Here is an 18,585-nt window from a genome sequence, read left to right on the forward strand (position 1 = left end):
GGGGAGGGGGGGGGGAGTGGAAATAATGATTTTGTCAGAGATGGTTACATGGTTTGCAAATACATTGTGGTGCTTCTGTCCTCCCAAAGTTCAGAAAAGTATGTTTTCATAGCAAAGGCTCCCAGCCAGAAATCACTTTGCCACTCCTGTGCTGAAAAAAAGTTCTTTGTAAGCCTTTTTTTTGTATTTTTAATACTTTCATGTGTTTTCTGATATAGTATTTATATGTACTATTTTCAAAATAAAGCTTTTGGTATCCCATTTGTCCTGTCATGTTTGTATATGTAGTAAGGACCATACTGGTGCCCCTGTGACAGAAAAATGTGCACTTTCCAGGCTGTCATAGCGTATAGCATCTTTATTTAGAAATGTTTACATTCTCATAAATTAGCTCAAATCTTCTGTATAACTCTTGATTATCTCATATTGCACTACCACAACTTAAAGGGGGGTAGAGATACTTTAAGACTTATATTTCCTCTTACAAATGAAGAGTAAATCAGAGGGGGAAATGTACATAAAAAAGGGCCAAACAAATTTACTTGACCACACATAAGGTCTGGTCTGAAAACCTACAGACAAACCTGTAAGAACTAAAAAAAAATAAAAAATTAATTGCGAAAAAGCTTCCCACTTTTTCATCTATAAACTTATGGATGATCAAAGTCTCCATTTTTACAATGCAAATGTTTGAATTGTGTGTTAGGCAGACAAGCTCTGGGACTTTCATAGAACAATCGATACAGAATACCTTAGTAGTTAGTGTGTTCATGATGTTGAAATATTGCCTCATTTCATGTAGAATTAGCTTTTAATTGAGCCTGGTATTTACCACTGCAGGATGTGACAGGTGATTCAAAACTTCTACTTATTCCATAAGTGCTGACTTTACGACCGTATGTTGCAAACAGATTTGGACTGCCTCTCATGACTGAAAGGTGTGGTCTCTGATCTGAACTGCCAATGGTAGCCTATGTAGTTACAGTGAGAGACATATAGGCACTATGGTCACTAAGCTTTCCTCAGGCACAGGTAGCTGCTGAAATGTCACATCCAGCAAGCATTACCCACCTGACTACATTTACATGAAGAGGGGAAAACTGACTGACAAAATGCCAGGTAGGGGGTTCATTATTGTGTTATGTAAGTCTTAACTGTGTTAACCAGTATGCCGATGACACGTACCGCCTAGGGTCCAGTTAAGTCAGCTAAAAAAGATCATTTGGATGCGGCTTCATCGTTTTCAAAGCTCAGGTCTGATCTGAGGTATTTTTTTCAATGTAGGCCCATAACATCTTAAGATATTATGATGCAAAGGGAGGCCCCTCTGGCATTGTTGAAAAAAAAAAAAAAAGTTCTCTCTTTTCAAAGTGCACAACCTTGTCCTTTTTACTGGGATAATAAAAGTCCTGTGCATGACCAGAGTTCTTCGTTTGATGCAAAGTAGAGAGGGCGGGGAGCTGGGACGACTAGAAACGCAGGTTGGAGCAGGGCTGGAACATCTCACGTCAGCAGGGCTAAGGGTGGCTCGTTGGCTTGGTTGTGACGATGAATAAACAGCGGAACATGTGTGGCCACTTAGGCCTTCATCAGGGCACTGACCACGGCGCGGGCATTGAGGCTGCGCAGGTCATTGTAGGTCTGCCCCGTGCCCACAAACACAATAGGCTGGCCTGTGATGTAGGTCATGGAGATGGCGGCGCCAACCTGGGAGAGAGGAAGCATCACTGTTATCAGGCTGCAAATGTATTCATAGGTCATAAAAACGGCCACATTAAAAATCATTAACTGAAATGAAAAGATTATTCATTCACAGGCCACATGGCATTATTATAGCCAAATGGGGAATCTAGTGACACGCATTAAAATACCTTGTCGTCAATGGTGTCAAACTTAGTGAGAACGATTCCGTCAATGAGGCGAGGCCTGTCGGTCATGGAGTGGTCTGCCAGAGCCTGATTGAACTTCACCTGCGGACAAGAAAAGAGGAAAGTTAAAAGAGGAGTTTCAGTTTCTGTTGATTCTAGCTGCACCTTTGGACAAAAGTGTGGCATTTTTTCGACACCAACGCCAAAATGCATGTGCGAGTTAAGTGAAAGAAGTACATCATGATTATGTAATGTATTTATATGTGACTATGTAAGATTAGTAATGATTATATGACAATGGTGAGGCATAGTACACTTTGATTTCAATACCATTTGGGAAACACAGGATGTTCCGTTCAGCCTGCCATAAATCGTTCCAAGGAGATCGTACCCAAGCAAAGGCATTAATAACACATATATAAATATAGCGTTGTTTTCGTTGATTCTTATATGCTTTTTACAGTTTATTTATGATAATCAGAAGAAAAATGCAACTATTTCATGATAGTACAATTGAAAAAGTTCCTCTTCGGAGGTTCAATTAATTATTGGGAGTTTATATCTTCAGTCAAGATGAGCATTTAACAAGACACCAGGTCACTCAAACGACACTGACCTCTTCTGGAGACTTGAAGAATAACAAATCAATTTTTTTTCAATATAATATTTACTAAGGTAAGGATCCTCAGATCTGTGCATGAATCAATATGTAAAACACTGAAGTTTACTTGCAACCCGGGTTTTAGTAATTTAACTCCAACTAGTAAGGAAATCCCAAAAACATGGAAAACAGCATGTAAGAGCCAGTTTTTGGGTATCTATACGTTGTCATGTCATGTGTTGTCCACCTGGTGTCACTGCCCTATTGCCTGGGGCACAGGTATAAAAGGTGTGTCACTTGATTGTTTGTTTGTTGTTTGACCCCGGAAGGGCTCACGGTTTTTGACCGCTAGAAGCTGACAGTTGTTATCACTGAGGAACTAACAAACGTATTCCGTCATAGACATTATAAATGTCTATGTATTCCGTAATCACATGTACCGTAATTGGTGTCAAAATAAACGGTCTGCACCGGAGATGATCGCTTGGTTCAGTCATTGTTTAACAACCACAACTAGGCTACAAACATTGAGACACACAGCGCGTCAACCAGTCACCCGGGAGTCAAACCCCACGGAGCACACTACACACATATTGGATGTGGCTCCTATATTTGTCAAAAACCAGCCGTTTATTCAAAACTAGCCGTTGGATCTGCAGAAAACCCTCGGCAAGTAAGTGAACTAATACAGAGGCGGCACAAGGACTTGGAAAGCTACCGGTAGCTTTGCGCAGCAGCGGCTATTGTACCTTTTTGGAGGACGTTTTTGGGCTGCGGATGGACCGGGAAGCTGTTGGGATTTCGGTGGAGGGCGTCTGGAGGCTGCGGGATTTCGAGGAGAATCGCCGGCGGGAGCTGTCAGGGCTGCAGCTACATCATCGGGTCTAACCAGGGGCTACGGTGTTAACGCTGGAGGCTACGGCTGTGGAGTACATCGTACGCAAGCTACTGGACGGCGCACACCGCAACATTAAAGGGCAGGTACGTGTAGCGCTACACTGGCCATTTAAAATGTGTGCACACATGCCCGGGCTATAACTCCAATGCATTGGTGACAACTGACGTGACGGTAGACTTTGCATTGACTTGACTTTTGTGTCGCGAACTATTGAACTGATTTGTGATTGTTGGTCATCATGGAGGGAAACGCAGCATCGGACATTGTAAACGGGACTGGCAAAATGCCAACTGCTAAAAAGGCAAGTAGCACTACTGGTGGTGCTGAGGCACTGCCACCAAAGAGGGTGGTTAAACTTACAGCAAAGGCGCTTGTTGGTAAATTAGACAGTTTACAAAAGGAAAGAGTAAACAAACTAAATCAAGCAGGTGTGATAAGAAAAACATTGCAAGGTTTAATGTTGAATAATGAAGAAACTGAGGTAAAAAATGCTCTTGACAAACTGATGAAGGTGTGTAATGAGGCTAAATTCAGCCATGATTCTTTGTTAACCCTTTTGCCAGCTGAAGAAAAAGCAAAGCATGAAACCTGGTTTGAAGCAAAAATGCTGTCAAATAATTCATCTATTGCTGAGGCTAAACAGTGGGGTTTATGCAATGGTCATTTCGGTGTATATTCTGGTCATGTGGAGGATGATGTCTGTCCTGATGACAGTATTTCAAATGTGGGTAGCAAACACTCAGGTCAAAAGAGCCACTGCAGTGGTACGTCAAGCACCGCATCCACTGGCCGTATGATAGCCGAGGCCGAGACAGCTGCACTTCTTGCTCGCCAAGCTGTCCTCAAAGAAAAACATGCTTTGGAGGAACAGCAACAACAGCTCAAAAGCAAGATGGAGGAGCAGCAACAACAGCTCAAAAGCAAGATGGAGGAGCAGCAACAACAGCTCAAAAGCAAGATGGAGGAGCTTGACTTGGAATCCGACCTTGCTGCATCTAATGCAAAGTTGGCAGTACTGCAGGCATGGGAAACAAAAGGTTCTTCTTCCAAAGGCTCAGATGGAATGAATTCATATTTTGTAAAGGGAAAAGGGAAAGAGGACTCTGTCATTGTCCTAAATCCCATGGCGAAGGAGTATACGCCTACATGCAGGCCTGTGCAACAAATTCACTGGGCACAATCCTCATTACCACCTGACAAACAAACATCAATGGACGTGCGGCCAAAGCAACCTGTCGTGCGGCCAAAGCAACCTGTCGTGCGGCCAAAACAACCTGTCGTGCGGCCAAAACAACCTGTGCAATTGTTAGGAAACATCATGGCAACATCACAGTATGCACAGCGCCAGCCTACAGTTGCTCAGTCAGATAACAAACCAAAAAAATATGGTAGTCATCCAAATCCGTCCGACGACATAATTCATATCATGCACAAGCAAAATGAAATAACTGCTGCTCTGGTGCAACAACAGCACTACTTGTCTCTACCACCGAGAGATATTCCCACCTTTGAAGGACACCCTCTCACATACAGGTCATTCATAAAGGCATTCGAGCAAGGAGTTGAAGGAAAGGCAAGCAAAGCCGATTGCCTATACTACCTGGAGCAATATACCAGAGGACAGCCGCGAGAGTTGGTGCGTAGCTGCCAGCATATGGATCCTGAGAGTGGCTATGGAGTGGCAAAGGGTCTCCTACAAGAACACTTTGGCAACCACTATACAATTGCAGCAGCTTATATGGAGAAAGCTTTGGCCTGGGAGTCAATTAGAGCTGAAGATGTGGACGCGCTCCAAGCCTATGCATTGTTTTTGCGTGGTTGCTGCAACGCTATGGAGGAGCTCCAGTACTTACAGGAACTTGACATGCCAGTTAACATGAGGGCCATTATTTCCAAGCTACCGTTTAGGACGAGAGACCAGTGGAGAGCCAGAGCTCATGACATTATGGAAAGAACAAACGACAGAGCACACATCAAGGACCTAGTGTCGTTTGTTGAACGCCATGTCAGAATTCTGTCAGACCCATTGTTTGGCAACATACAGGACCCCGGTTTTGGAGCTGCAGGGCCAAGGACTTTAACCCGGTTTACCGCACAGCCCAGGAACAGAGCTAAGGAAAGTATTGTTGCCTCCACCATAGCTTCTACAAACTTCACTGAAAGAATCGAAGAACAAACAGAAATGGAGAAAGCTGGATGCCTCTACTGTGCTCGTGGGCATTCATTGGACGAGTGTAAGGAGCTCACTGGAAAAGGACACAAAGAAAAAATTATTTTTTTGCGTGAAAAGCGAGTTTGTTTTGCATGTTTATGCGTGGGTCACATGAGCCGTGACTGTGAGAGGCGCATAAAATGTAACATCTGTGGTCAAACTCACCCTACCTTGCTTCATATAGAAAGGCAACCAACTCAGGACCAGCAAGAGGAACCTGCCAATGAACAGCCTGCTGTAGTCACAACATGTGGACTTACAGGGGCCGGTAAGGTCCAGTCTGCTCTGTCTATTCTTCCTGTAAAGGTGAAGGCTTCTAATGGAAATCATATAATTACAACATATGCGTTCCTTGATCCTGGCAGCTCAGGCACATTCTGCTCTGAACACCTAGCGAAGAAGCTGAATGCTGCAGGTAAAAGAACCAGCTTTCTACTAAGAACAATGGGTCAAGAAAGAGTTGAAACTGCTTACTCTGTGGCTGGTCTAGAGATTGCTGCTCTCGACAGCAGTGATTTCTTTGCGCTGCCAGACGTTCTCATACAGGAGAAGATGCCAGTGACTGCTGACGACAGAGTGACACAGGAAGATCTGTCTAAGTGGCCATACTTAGCAGAGGTTAACATCCAAAGTATTGAGGCAAACGTCGACCTATTGATTGGAACCAATGCTCCCAGGTTACTGGAACCAAGGGAGGTCGTCAGCAGCTGTGGGAATGGCCCGTATGCTATCAGGACGGTGATGGGATGGTCAGTGAGTGGTCCACTGAATGGAAACAGTGGCACCATGGAGGCAGAGTTCTCCTCTGCTCTGGTGAATAGGATCGAAGCGAATAAACTGGAGGAAACGCTTCAGTCTGACCATGCAAATGGAGACGGAACCATCCAACTGCTCCAAGGTGAAGAATATTCTACCACCAAAGATCACAAACTCCAGCTGTACCAAAAGGCTTGTGAAGACCTTGAAGCTAGAGAGAGAATGCGATGGAGAACAGGTATTCTCAATGGGGAAAGGCTTAGCTCACATCACTTTGCTGGAGGAAGCTCCCACTCATGAAACCATAGTTCAGCGGGAACACTATCACAAAGAGACAGAAACTGTCTATTAAAGGTAGCCAAAGAGGTATGTTAATGCATAATGCATAATGGCTCTTTGTTTATTTAGTTGAATTGTTAGTTCCATCCGTCACTAGCAATTAGGGGCCGGAATGTAAGAGCCAGTTTTTGGGTATCTATACGTTGTCATGTCATGTGTTGTCCACCTGGTGTCACTGCCCTATTGCCTGGGGCACAGGTATAAAAGGTGTGTCACTTGATTGTTTGTTTGTTGTTTGACCCCGGAAGGGCTCACGGTTTTTGACCGCTAGAAGCTGACAGTTGTTATCACTGAGGAACTAACAAACGTATTCCGTCATAGACATTATAAATGTCTATGTATTCCGTAATCACATGTACCGTAATTGGTGTCAAAATAAACGGTCTGCACCGGAGATGATCGCTTGGTTCAGTCATTGTTTAACAACCACAACTAGGCTACAAACATTGAGACACACAGCGCGTCAACCAGTCACCCGGGAGTCAAACCCCACGGAGCACACTACACACATATTGGATGTGGCTCCTATACAGCAAATGTTCTTCCCCTCTTAAAAGGTGGTGAACTGTCCAGCCTCAGTAACTACAGGCCTATTTCAAATCTGTCTCCTTTAGCCAAGATTTTAGAAAGCCTGGTTAGTGATCAGTTGAAGGATTTCTTGAGTCTTAATGACATTTTATCTTGTTTTCAATCTGGTTTTAGAAAATCACACAGTACAGTCACAGCAGCTACTAAAGTAGTAAATGATATTGTTATGGCCCTGGATAGCAAAAAACACTGTGCTTCTCTTTATATTGATTTTTCCAAGGCCTTCGATAAGGTGGACCATGAGGTATTATTGCAAAGATTGGCTAATATAGGACTGTCTAATTCTGCTGTTGGTTGGTTTTCTAACTATCTTTCAGATAGGACTCAATGTGTCAAAATTGATGGCTGCTTCTCTGATACTTTGGCTGTCCACAAGGGGGTGCCACAAGGCTCTATATTAGGTCCCTTGTTTTTTTACAATTTATATCAATGATTTGGGAAAATATGTTCAAAATGCAAATGCCCATTTTTATGCTGACGATACTATTTTTTATTGTTTTGGAGAATCTGTGTTAATGGCTGTTGAACACTTGCAAGTTGCTATTAAAGAAATGGAAGCCCAACTCCTGTCTTTAACCTTCCTCTCGTGTTAGGGTCGCCACCGACCCGTTTTGGATTTCAAATGCATAAAAGAACCACTTACATTTTGTTTATTGCATCAAAATGTCTTGACTTTGTCAGGAACCTCTATTTCAACAAAATAAAAAAAATAAAACATGTTTCACTTAATTATAAAATGCTCTGGTGGAAATTATAACACTGGTGGTTTTAGGGTCGTTTTCGACCCGGTTATAGAATAAGATGTAAAAAACAATAACTAGAGCCAAAACTGAAATCATAAGTGCACTGTCAGCCAACACAATGACAGTCAGCTCCTCTCCCAATCATGTGAGCTCTGGGGGGGTTCTCATTTTGACTTTTTTTTCCCTCATACCTGCATAAAAGCGAAACAAACAGACGGGCATATCCAGACATGTGAGGTCAATTCAATATAGAGTTGGTGACTTGCACAGTGCACATCTCCTATTTGCAGCATTCAAAAATTAGGAGATATACAGTGAGCCAAGTTCTGGATCATGTTTTTGGTGAAAATGGCCACCTGATTCTAAAAATAAGAGGTGTCAGGACTGCCGAAGCACTAAGGACAGAAAGATAAAAGTATTGTGCTTTACCTGCAAGAAATATTTCTGCAAAGAACACTGAAAATGTTGCTCTTTGCCACATATCTGAACACACAACCAAACATATGCAAACAGGGACTTTTACTCTGTTTTTTTTACTAGTTTTGGAACTAGTAATTGATTTCGATTGGTTTGATTTGTTGATTAGTTGTTGTTTATTTGACCTTACAAATCTATATTTTGTGTTGTGACTTGTTCTGGTTTTCATTGTGTGTTTGTATAATGCTGAAATAAAAGTTTTTTTTGCTGTTTTCTGAAATGAATATATATGGGTCATAATTGACCGGTAACACCGTAGATGTTAAAAAGGTCAATAATATTAATATGAAAAAATAAATAAAACAAATTTAGTTAAGAAATGTATTCTCATACCCCTCAGTAATAATCAGGTAACACAACAACCAAATATTTATTTACATGATTCTCTTGAGATTAATTTGACAATTTTTTTTATTGAAATTGAGGCGCATACTGACAAAAAAAAGGCCCAGCCGCCTACACCAAAACTATTAAAAACAATATTTTCATGGATAAGGAAGCCTAACAAGGTAACCAAGAGATGAGAAACAAACTGGATGATAGATAATTGTTTTTAGTGTTTTTTACAGCTGATTTCAGACACGGGTCGAAACCGACCCGCTAACACCATGGATGGTAGCAGAAAGTTAACACAGGAGGAAGGTTAAGACTAGTACTTAATGTAGATAAAACTAAAATGATGATCTTCACTAAATCTAGGGATAAAACTAACTGTTGGCCCACTTTAATTACAGCTCAAGGTACACTTATTGAGACCCTTTCCACTTACAAATACCTTGGTATCATCCTTGACGACAATTTGTCTTTTAAACCCCATATTGAGAACCTGGCAAAGAAACTAAAAGTGAGATTGGGCTTTTATTTCAGGCATAAATCCTGTTTTTCTTTAGTTTCTAAAAAAAGGCTAACTGCTGCTACTTTTATCCCATTGTTAGATTATGGTGATGTACTGTACATGAATGCCTGCTCTACTTCACTGCATATGCTTGATGCTACATATCATTTTGCTTTAAGATTCATTACCGGCTGTAAATCACTCACCCATCATTGCACCCTGTATTCTAAAGTAGGCTGGCTGTCCTTGTCAGCTCGCAGGCTTCTTCACTGGTACACCTTCATTTACAAAGCAATTACTGGACTACTCCCCTCATATCTCTGCACATACCTCACTTTTAAATCAAATCCATCATACAGTTTACGCTCTCTGGACTTTCTTTCCACCTCTGTCCCCAGAACTCGTACTGAGTTTGGGAAGAGGGCTTTCATGTATTCTGCTCCCTCCGCCTGGAATACTTTACAAAAAACACTCAAATTACAAGAACTCATCACTATGAATGATTTTAAAACTCGGCTCACATGTTTTTGGAGTGTGTCAATGTTTCACTGAGTAGCACTTTATCATTGTCTGAAAACTGTTCTTCTTTTTTTTCACCCACTGAAATGCATGTATTTCTCTCTGTTTTCTCATGTCTGTGCTTTCTCCTTATGTTCTCAGGTCTGTGCTTTCGTCTCTGTTTTCTCATGTCTGTGCTTTCGTCTCTGTTTTCTCATGTCTGTGCTTTCTTGTCTTGTATTTTATTCATTCTAGCTGCTGCCATTTTGGCCAGGCCTTGCTCGGAAAAGAGGTAATTTGACCTCAAGCAATTTTGCCTAGTTAAATAAAGGTTAAATAAATAGAAAATAAATAAATAAAAAGTACGTAAGTATAATTTTTCTAATATGGCAGAACAAAAAGTTTCAAAGATTTGTCAAGAGGTCTTACCAGCTGGTCAACAGCTTCGTTGCCCACCAGAGCCTCCCCAACAAACAGCACCAGGTCGGGCATGTTGACAGCGATGAGTTTGGCCAGAGCCGTCATTAAGGGGGCGTTGTCCTGCATACGTCCAGCAGTGTCCACCAGAACAACGTCAAAGGCCTGGTTACGGGCTGAAGGGATAGAACACAAGTGTGCGTGTGACTTTTAGCATCTGTGAGATATATTAATCATTCATGGAAGTTTCTTAGAGGCATAAAGAAAATTCAGAGAACACCTTATCAGCACAGGGGCTTTGCTGGGTAAAATGCCCTAGTCTGCTCTACAGCTCTTCTTTTCAACTGAGGCGGTGTACACACAGAGGTGGAACCAACAGGGAACCACAGCTTTGCATTTTCCTGGTGAGCAGCTAACACCGAGGTCACTACACATCCTAGAGTAAGCGATTCTGGAGAATTTCTTGTTGTCAAAATCACTTTGTCATAATCATCTCATCACCATTTGCTACCTGTCCATGCTGTGTGTACGTGGAAATCTGGTGTAAATACACAGCTTAGGCTCTGTACACTGGTATGTGAACAAAGGGTATGTAAACAAAGTGGGCCCAAAGTAGCTAGAAACATGCCCATTGACAGAGCCTAGGATGCGCATTAACACCAGATTGTTTTTCAGCGCACACACAGTACAGACTGGTGGGATCGCGACACACTGATTTGTCCAAAAAAGTGTTTTGACAACAACGATTTTCCAGGATCAGTGGATCCACCTTTAATAATCACTCAACTAGCAGGAAACAACATATTTCTTTACCGTAGGCAATGGCCTCCATGGCAATTCCAGCAGCATCCTTGCCGTAGCCCTTCTCATAGAGCTGGACTACGGGCTGTCCTCCGTGCTTCTCTGGAGGGTGCAGGGAGTTGAGGCGGCGCTGGTGAGTGCGCAGCTGCTCCACAGCCCCGGCACGGAAGGTGTCGCAGGCTGCGATCAGCACGGTGAACCCATTCTCTATCAGCCAGTAAGAGATCTGGACCAAGACGGAGGGAAGTTTGGTGATTACTCAATGTATTAAAGTTGAATTTGGCTGCTTCCGTTTTTAGTGATGGCAATAGATGCAGTGATGGTTCCCATATTTCACAAGACAGGCAAGTCTATTGCCTGTCTTGTGAAATCTATTCTGAATGTAATTATGTCATCCTTTCTATACCTGACCTGCTGTATTGAAACGTGTGGAAAACAGTATAATACAGAACCTTGAAATATACTGTCAGGAAAGTGGCACCTGACCTGACAGTTTATTTTATATATTAGGTGAGAGGAGACAGTATCTTAGTTTTGGCTCAGCTCTTCCAGCCAAATAGTCAACAAAGTTAAAAATGAGGTTTACTCAATAATTTGCATCTAATTGGGCAAACACTTTACTCCAAAGAGCCTCCTATAACTGTATCCACAACACAAACAGTCAACAGTCAAACAAGTCCAGCCCACACAGAAAGCCTCAGAGCTAGAGCTTCCTTCCTGTGTGGGCAAACGATCAGCAAACCACAGGAACACAGGGGGCAACTTGCAGGAAAACGGTACATGTCGCTAGACTTTTAAAAGGAAGACGTCTCACCTTGGCCAGGTTGGTGGACTTTCCAACCCCATTGACACCACAGAATGTAATGACAAACGGCCTTCGCTGGCTCTGTGCCTCCATGACATCTCTCAGGATATCCACCCTTCGCTTGGGCTGCAGTATCTGCACCAGTGATTCTTGCAGGGCCTGCTTTACCGTTGAGGCCACAGCTACAAACAACACACACACACACACAAATGGGTTTGTTAGGGTCTTTGCAATGTGAATGTGCTCTACTCTTGCCCCCAAATGGATCACAACTAAAGAAAATGGGTGAGTATAGTGGCTAATATGTTAAATGGGTGTGAATGTTGACTTACTGGTGAATGTGCCCATGACTTTGCCCTCTAGTTTTTTGGCTACAGAGTCACAGAGCTTGTAGGCAATGTCGGCAGCTACATTCTTTGCTACGGAATCATACAAGGAGAAGAATGAAAATGATTACTATGCACTTGTAAATGCTGTACAAAATCAAGAGGGTGAGTGTGTGATCTCATACAGATGAGGTGGTCCTTCATCTTCTCCAGCACTGACTCCATGTCGTCACGGGTCAGGCTCTTGGATCCAACCAGGCCCTTCAGCATTCCAAACATGCCTCCAAAACCGCCAGCTTTTTTGGAGCTATAATTGAGAAAAAGAAAGGAAAAGGAAGGTGGACAATGATTGTTCACATAGTGCCACTTACATTTGATATATAAAGCAAAATGATTGACAACACTTTCTCACCTTGTCTTGCTCGTCTGACTGACCACCACCACCCTCTCCTCCTCTTCCTCCTCCTCCTCCTCCATCTCCAGCTCCTCCTCTTCCTCACTGGACTCATAGTCCACAGAGAGCAGGTCTCCCTTCATGGAGCTCACCTGCATCCCCTAAAAAAACATCCAGGAAATTAAGAACTTAGCTTAGCATCTGGCCTTTGATTTTATCTGTATCAATGTGACTAGTACAGTCCACAAATTACTCCAGTAGCTAGATTATAAAATAAATCTATTCAAATTCTCTTCATCAAAGCTGTGATTCCATTAATACAGTATACACACAGGCAGTGAACTGTGTTTTGTACAGGTGATTATTTCCTGTCCTAACACACACTTTCATACATACTAGGTCAATTTGTGCGTCCCCGGCTTGTTCGCCTCCATTTTGGGACCCGTCACCATTCCTCCCGCTGTAGTCCAGTTCTTTGGTGCTGTTACCACCCATGTCCCACACACGCCTTTGTTTTTCCCTGGGCTTCTGAGGCTTTGGGGACTTACTGTGAGTCAGATTACACACTATCAGAATTTAACATTAAATCAGAAATAAGCAATTAGACACGTCTTACACTGGGAGACCTGACAGAACCACTCAACTGCAACTTGTAATTGTATTATTGAAAAATACACTAATAGAACTATTGTTTTGACTTTAACAAGGGCAATTAAACCGCTAACAGTTTATGTGATTTGCATTCATTTCCAACAAATCGGATCATGCATTTAAAGATGGGCAATTTATGTTCACGATATATTTGGGGATCAAGACACACAGAAATCACTCTTTTGATTGCTCATCCTGTTGTTGGAGAGTCAGGTAAGACAGTCAAAACAAACCTCGAAAAATGTGAGTCACTTAAACTGGATCTTGTTTGACTTTGGTGAATGCCTTTTCCCCTCACCTGGGTTTTTCAATAGGTACCCCCGTGCGCTTGCGGAAGAATTCCTCCCTCTTCTTCTGTATGATCTCGTCAGAGGTCAAGCCCTGGCTTCCGTTCTCCACTGTCTTCTGCACAACGGGCGGAGCCTTGCCTTGGTCTCCTTTGACAGGCTCAGCTGCAGGAGCTGGGGGGGAAAGATTGGAATATCAAAATCAAGTCAGGATGGAGACTGAAAATTATGCCACACCGGCCATTTTAGAACAAGCCATTTCAGGACAGCCGCCACCAACAGCACTCACCCTCCTTTTTGATATTTTTATTCTTTTTGCCAGGCTTTTCATTGGCTTTGTCCCCACCCTTGGTCTCGATCATGGACTTCACAGTTTTTTGGGATTTCTCGGACTCCTTGAAGGTCCGCATGGGGGCGTGGTTTCGAGCTTTGCTGCTCTCCTCTGCCTCCCTTTAGGTTAAAATTTGAGATACGTCAGCATGGGCAGAAGAAAAGAAAAGGGATTTGGGTTAAATTAAGCATCTTGAATTTAAATGCTGTCAAATTACACTTTTATTTCTTACAGCATCATTTGGTTTTGATTTTTTGTTAATAAACATTGTTTGACCCCCCTTGCATATGTGAACATCTCCTCACGTTCCGCTAGCTGTCCATACTGTGTGTGTGCTAAAATAAAATCAAGTGTTTATACACAGCCCAGGCTCTGTAAGTGGGCATGTTGCTAGCTACAGTTGGCCCCTTTGTTTACATACATGATTACAGAGCCTAGGTTGTGTATTTTGACACCAGATTTTTTTCTTAGCGCACACACATAGTACGAACAGGTAGTGGATCATTCGAGATAAGCGAGATATTCACTGATTTTGACAACTGCAGAATCACTGACTACCTTTATATACCTAATTACATTCATTCATACATCTTTACCTAAGAAGCATTGTGAAGTCATCCTTGAACTCAAAGTTGTTGTTGAGCAGCTTCAATGCTCCCTTTTGCTCCAGCTCATTCTTATAACGATCTCTGAAGTGGAGCTGAATGTCATCTATGAACTTGTCCACATACGTCAGCGTCAGGATCTTTTGAAAACCCACCTGGATCGAGACATGGGGAAAGAAGATGGGTGACGTGCAACATAAAATACAAATACAAAACATGGTCGCATATTTTGCTGTGTCCACCTCAATGGTGTCTGGTTGTTCTTACATGTAATATACAACAGACAGACTTACCACAAAAATCAACTCGAACTCATTGTCGAGCTTGTATTTTAAACTCATGGACTCATGAGTAAACGAATTGCTCCCACTTCGCTCCTGTAACGTCACAAAACAGCGTTGACAGGTCAACATTAGCTCGACACACACCTGTCTTCTTCCCAACAATGTGATACAAGTCACTATAGCAAACTATATCAAAAATTCAGGCCACAGTTCGTCATAATATCATTTTCCTTAGGCTATTCTAACCTCAAAACGTCGTTTGTTTCGTTGCTATACTGACTGTTACGCATTAAGCTAACGTTTGGTGTGCTACCTCTTAGCGTTAGCATTAGCTGCACAAGCTAAGAGAGTTGGACATGGACATACGAACTTGTTATAGATATATTTATTTTTGAGCTATCAAATGATGTCCCACCTGAAGGATGACGGAGCGGATCAGAGCGTTGACAGGCCCAGTGAAGGATTCGGTGACCCCGGCTCCCTGAAAGCACCACAACACTATCCCCCCTTTGCTGAAGATGGAAAAGAAATCTAGCATCTTGCCACCGTGTATCTGTTTTTTAAAAACAAGAGAGAGAAACACACATGAAGACAGGTGAAACGAAAGCTCCGCGATAAATACACGGGCCTGTAAACCCTGAAAAGTGTCAGTGCGTGCTCTTAGAACATGTCAATCTTACCAAATAAATACTTCAATAGATATTAAATCCCCCACGAGTGAACCCCACCGCCAGCGTCAAACTGTTTTAGACACGTCAGATGCAGAACCAAGAAGTGACGCGCTCTTCCGGTGAGATTGTTTTCTCTCCAGCGCATGCGCATTTCGATGCGAAGCATTCGGTATCGTTTTGCTTTTAGGAGAGCGGTCTTTATGTCCATGGTTCTACTCTTTGTATTTATTTTACGTAGGCAATGCATATATATATATATATATATATATATATATATATAATATATATTACAGTATATACATATATTTCCATATGATTTTTGTTGGTTCTTTTATTGTCTAATCTATAATTATTTGTATATAATAATAATAATAATAATAATAATAATAATAATAATAATAATAATAATAATAATAATAATAATAATAATAATAATAATAATAATAATAATAAATAATAATAATGATAATATTAATAATAAATAATAATAACAATAATACTACTACTACTACTACTACTACTACTAATAATAATAATACATATTATTATTATTATTATTATTGTTATTATTATTATTATTATTATTATTATTATTATTATTATTATTATTATTAGTAGTAGTAGTAGTAGTAGTAGTAGTAGTAGTAGTAGTAGTAGTAGTAGTAGTAGTAGTAGTAGTAGTAGTAGTAGTAGTATGAGTAGTAGTAGTAGTAGTAGTAGTAGTAGTAGTAGTAGTAGTAGTAGTAGTAGTAGTAGTAGTAGTAGTAGTATTATATGAAGTATAATTAAATAATCTCTAGTGCAGCTCTGATAGGGTATCCCAACAAACCCAGTGGACTTTTATTTTAATTTTTTACCATATAATAATTATATCATGCTAATTAGAAGAAAAGGTTAGAACTTTTACAACATTTCCAACGCAGGACTTCCACGTTTTGATTTTCTGAATGTTGATTGCTACTAAAGTACAAGATCTGATCATATTTTCTTCTTGTTGTTTCCATTCTTAGGCATTATATAACCCGAGCATGTAACAACTTCCCCTATTTTGTTTTAATTTGACATCCGTTGGTCACGCTACACTGAAGGCACACCATCTACTGAGCAAAGAGCCGCAAATGCACAGAAAACTATAAGGTATCGTTTTCCGGGATTTATACTGTAGATAGCCTACAAATATAGCATGTTGCCAGCTTGCTTCAAACTAATTTACATTTCCCTGCATGAGGTCAATGAAGTGTATCTTATCTTAAGTTAAATATAATCTTTTAATGGAGACTTTTAGCTGCGCATATTATATTTGTTAGATAAATCTCTAGTGTCTTGTACTAACATATGTCTTAATTTACAGTATGTTTGTGTGACAAAATAACTTTTTTAAAGAGGAATAATCTGGTCTACATAATTATATGTATATCTATATGTTTGTATCTATTGTAGAGTCATATACGACACACATATAGGCCTAGATATAATACAATTGGTACAATTTGTTAACTTTGTTAACAAAAACACACAATGAACACATAAACATGCAATGAATTGCGACTAGCCAGGAACTGTGAAACAGTAAGCTTATCAAGCTTCTGATACTTCAGGCGTTGTGGATTATAACGGCTCACGTTGTCCTTCCTCTTATTACTTCTTTATATTACCATCCAGAGTAGTCTCATTGTGGCATGTGAAATGTTCTTTTTCTTGACTATCAGCAGGACTCAGCTGTAATTAACTTGACAAAGGGTTAACTACTGTCCATCAGTGCTCAGTGAAGCATACTTTTAAGACACTTTGCATTTCGAGTGTCACTGCACATGTGTTGGAGGCGGAGTTACCAACTTCTCCTTTTTCCCAGTGATTTCTCTGACACTGAACATATAGTTTTCCTTTTGTCTTTGTTGCATTCTGTTGCCTGCAGCATATAAAACTCTCGTAGGAATGGAGATCCACTAGACTTTGCAACAGGCATGATGATTTTAACAACATGCATGGTAAGTTAAGGTGTAATTCATTTCATAATGGAATATCTAACCTAAACCTTCTCTTAATCTGCTTGACTACCAAGTTTGTATTTAACCTGTTATTAGATTCAATTTAATACGAACATGTAAAAAAAGAGTCAAACATATCTGACATAAGACAACAATGTAACACAAATATAAAACACAATGCAGTCCTAGATTGTCAAACACTTGAATATTTGGATTAAATGTCTACAAAGGAGTGGGAAGGTGGTCACACAACAACACTTATCCATAAGTCATAGTTAATAAATAATCTTGCTTCCTTAAATATAATCACACAATATTGATTTAGTGTTAGGGGTAACACACTTTCGATTCATGTTTTATTTCTTGTTTATCTTTCGTTTTCAATGCTGAAGCATTAATTTAATTTGTATCAATTGTCTATATATGTCTTGACTAAGTGTATTGTCTATGAGTTGGAAAAACTCAAATGAACCAAACTTAAGCTAACTTTGTATAGTTTTAATGACCAATTATCTATGTCTTTAAAAATAAGTTTATTATGTTCATGTCAAATATATAATTGCATTGTAAACAATCTATTATAATCCAAACATACAAACCTGTTATTTATGTATTTATCCATCAAATTTATAAAGCCATGTATTTGATATTATAAAAAAGAAATACCATAATGCCTAGATACCATTTGAAATACATTATCAAATGTTTATGATCGATGCCCAACATTCTGAATAAACAGTATATACAGTAGATCTGTAACTGAACAGAAAATCATAGACTTTTGTGGAATATAATGTAGAGACTGGATGTGCTCTTTCCGTTCAAGGTTCGACAGCGTTTATGAATATGTCAAGACAGAAATACCTACAGTTAATCTTTCTCGTTTCAGGTTGGTTCCAGAAACTCTTGAGGTCAAGAGCATATGAATGTGGAGACAAAGAGACAAAAAACAACAGCAGCAGTGTATCCACAGCATCTGCATCTTCATTCTGTTCTTCGTCATCGTCATCACCATCACCAGGGGCAACCCCGTCCAAACCGCTACACCCACATTCTGCTCTGAGCTCGGCCCCGCGATGGAAACTAAAGTATGACGTGTTTGTGTGTCACAGCACTATGGACAGTGACATTAATGCGGCGCTACACCTGGTCTCTTTCCTGGAGGCGTCACCCCGTGGCCTAAGGTGCTTTCTACGTCAGAGAGACGACT

At 40.8% G+C, this 18,585-nt stretch overlaps 1 protein-coding gene across 1 annotated transcript; it reads right to left on the reverse strand.

The window, feature by feature from the left end:
- Positions 1-343: 343 nt before the first annotated feature.
- Positions 344-15,478, reverse strand: srpra (SRP receptor subunit alpha). Its single transcript, XM_080053805.1, has 15 exons — positions 15,397-15,478; positions 15,132-15,269; positions 14,726-14,809; positions 14,424-14,587; positions 13,786-13,946; positions 13,508-13,670; positions 12,955-13,105; positions 12,577-12,719; positions 12,350-12,471; positions 12,171-12,257; positions 11,848-12,020; positions 11,046-11,259; positions 10,245-10,408; positions 1,872-1,970; positions 344-1,707 (listed from the first exon to the last, which is right to left on the reverse strand). The coding sequence occupies exons 2-15, from the start codon at positions 15,252-15,254 to the stop codon at positions 1,579-1,581; spliced, it is 1,977 nt and encodes a 658-aa protein (XP_079909931.1). The 5' UTR covers positions 15,255-15,269; positions 15,397-15,478; the 3' UTR covers positions 344-1,578.
- Between the last annotated feature and the right edge of the window lie 3,107 nt (positions 15,479-18,585).

This window comes from Ammodytes marinus, assembly GCF_949987685.1.
Source record: "Ammodytes marinus genome assembly, chromosome: 3".
Classification (NCBI taxonomy): Eukaryota; Metazoa; Chordata; class Actinopteri; order Uranoscopiformes; family Ammodytidae; genus Ammodytes; species Ammodytes marinus.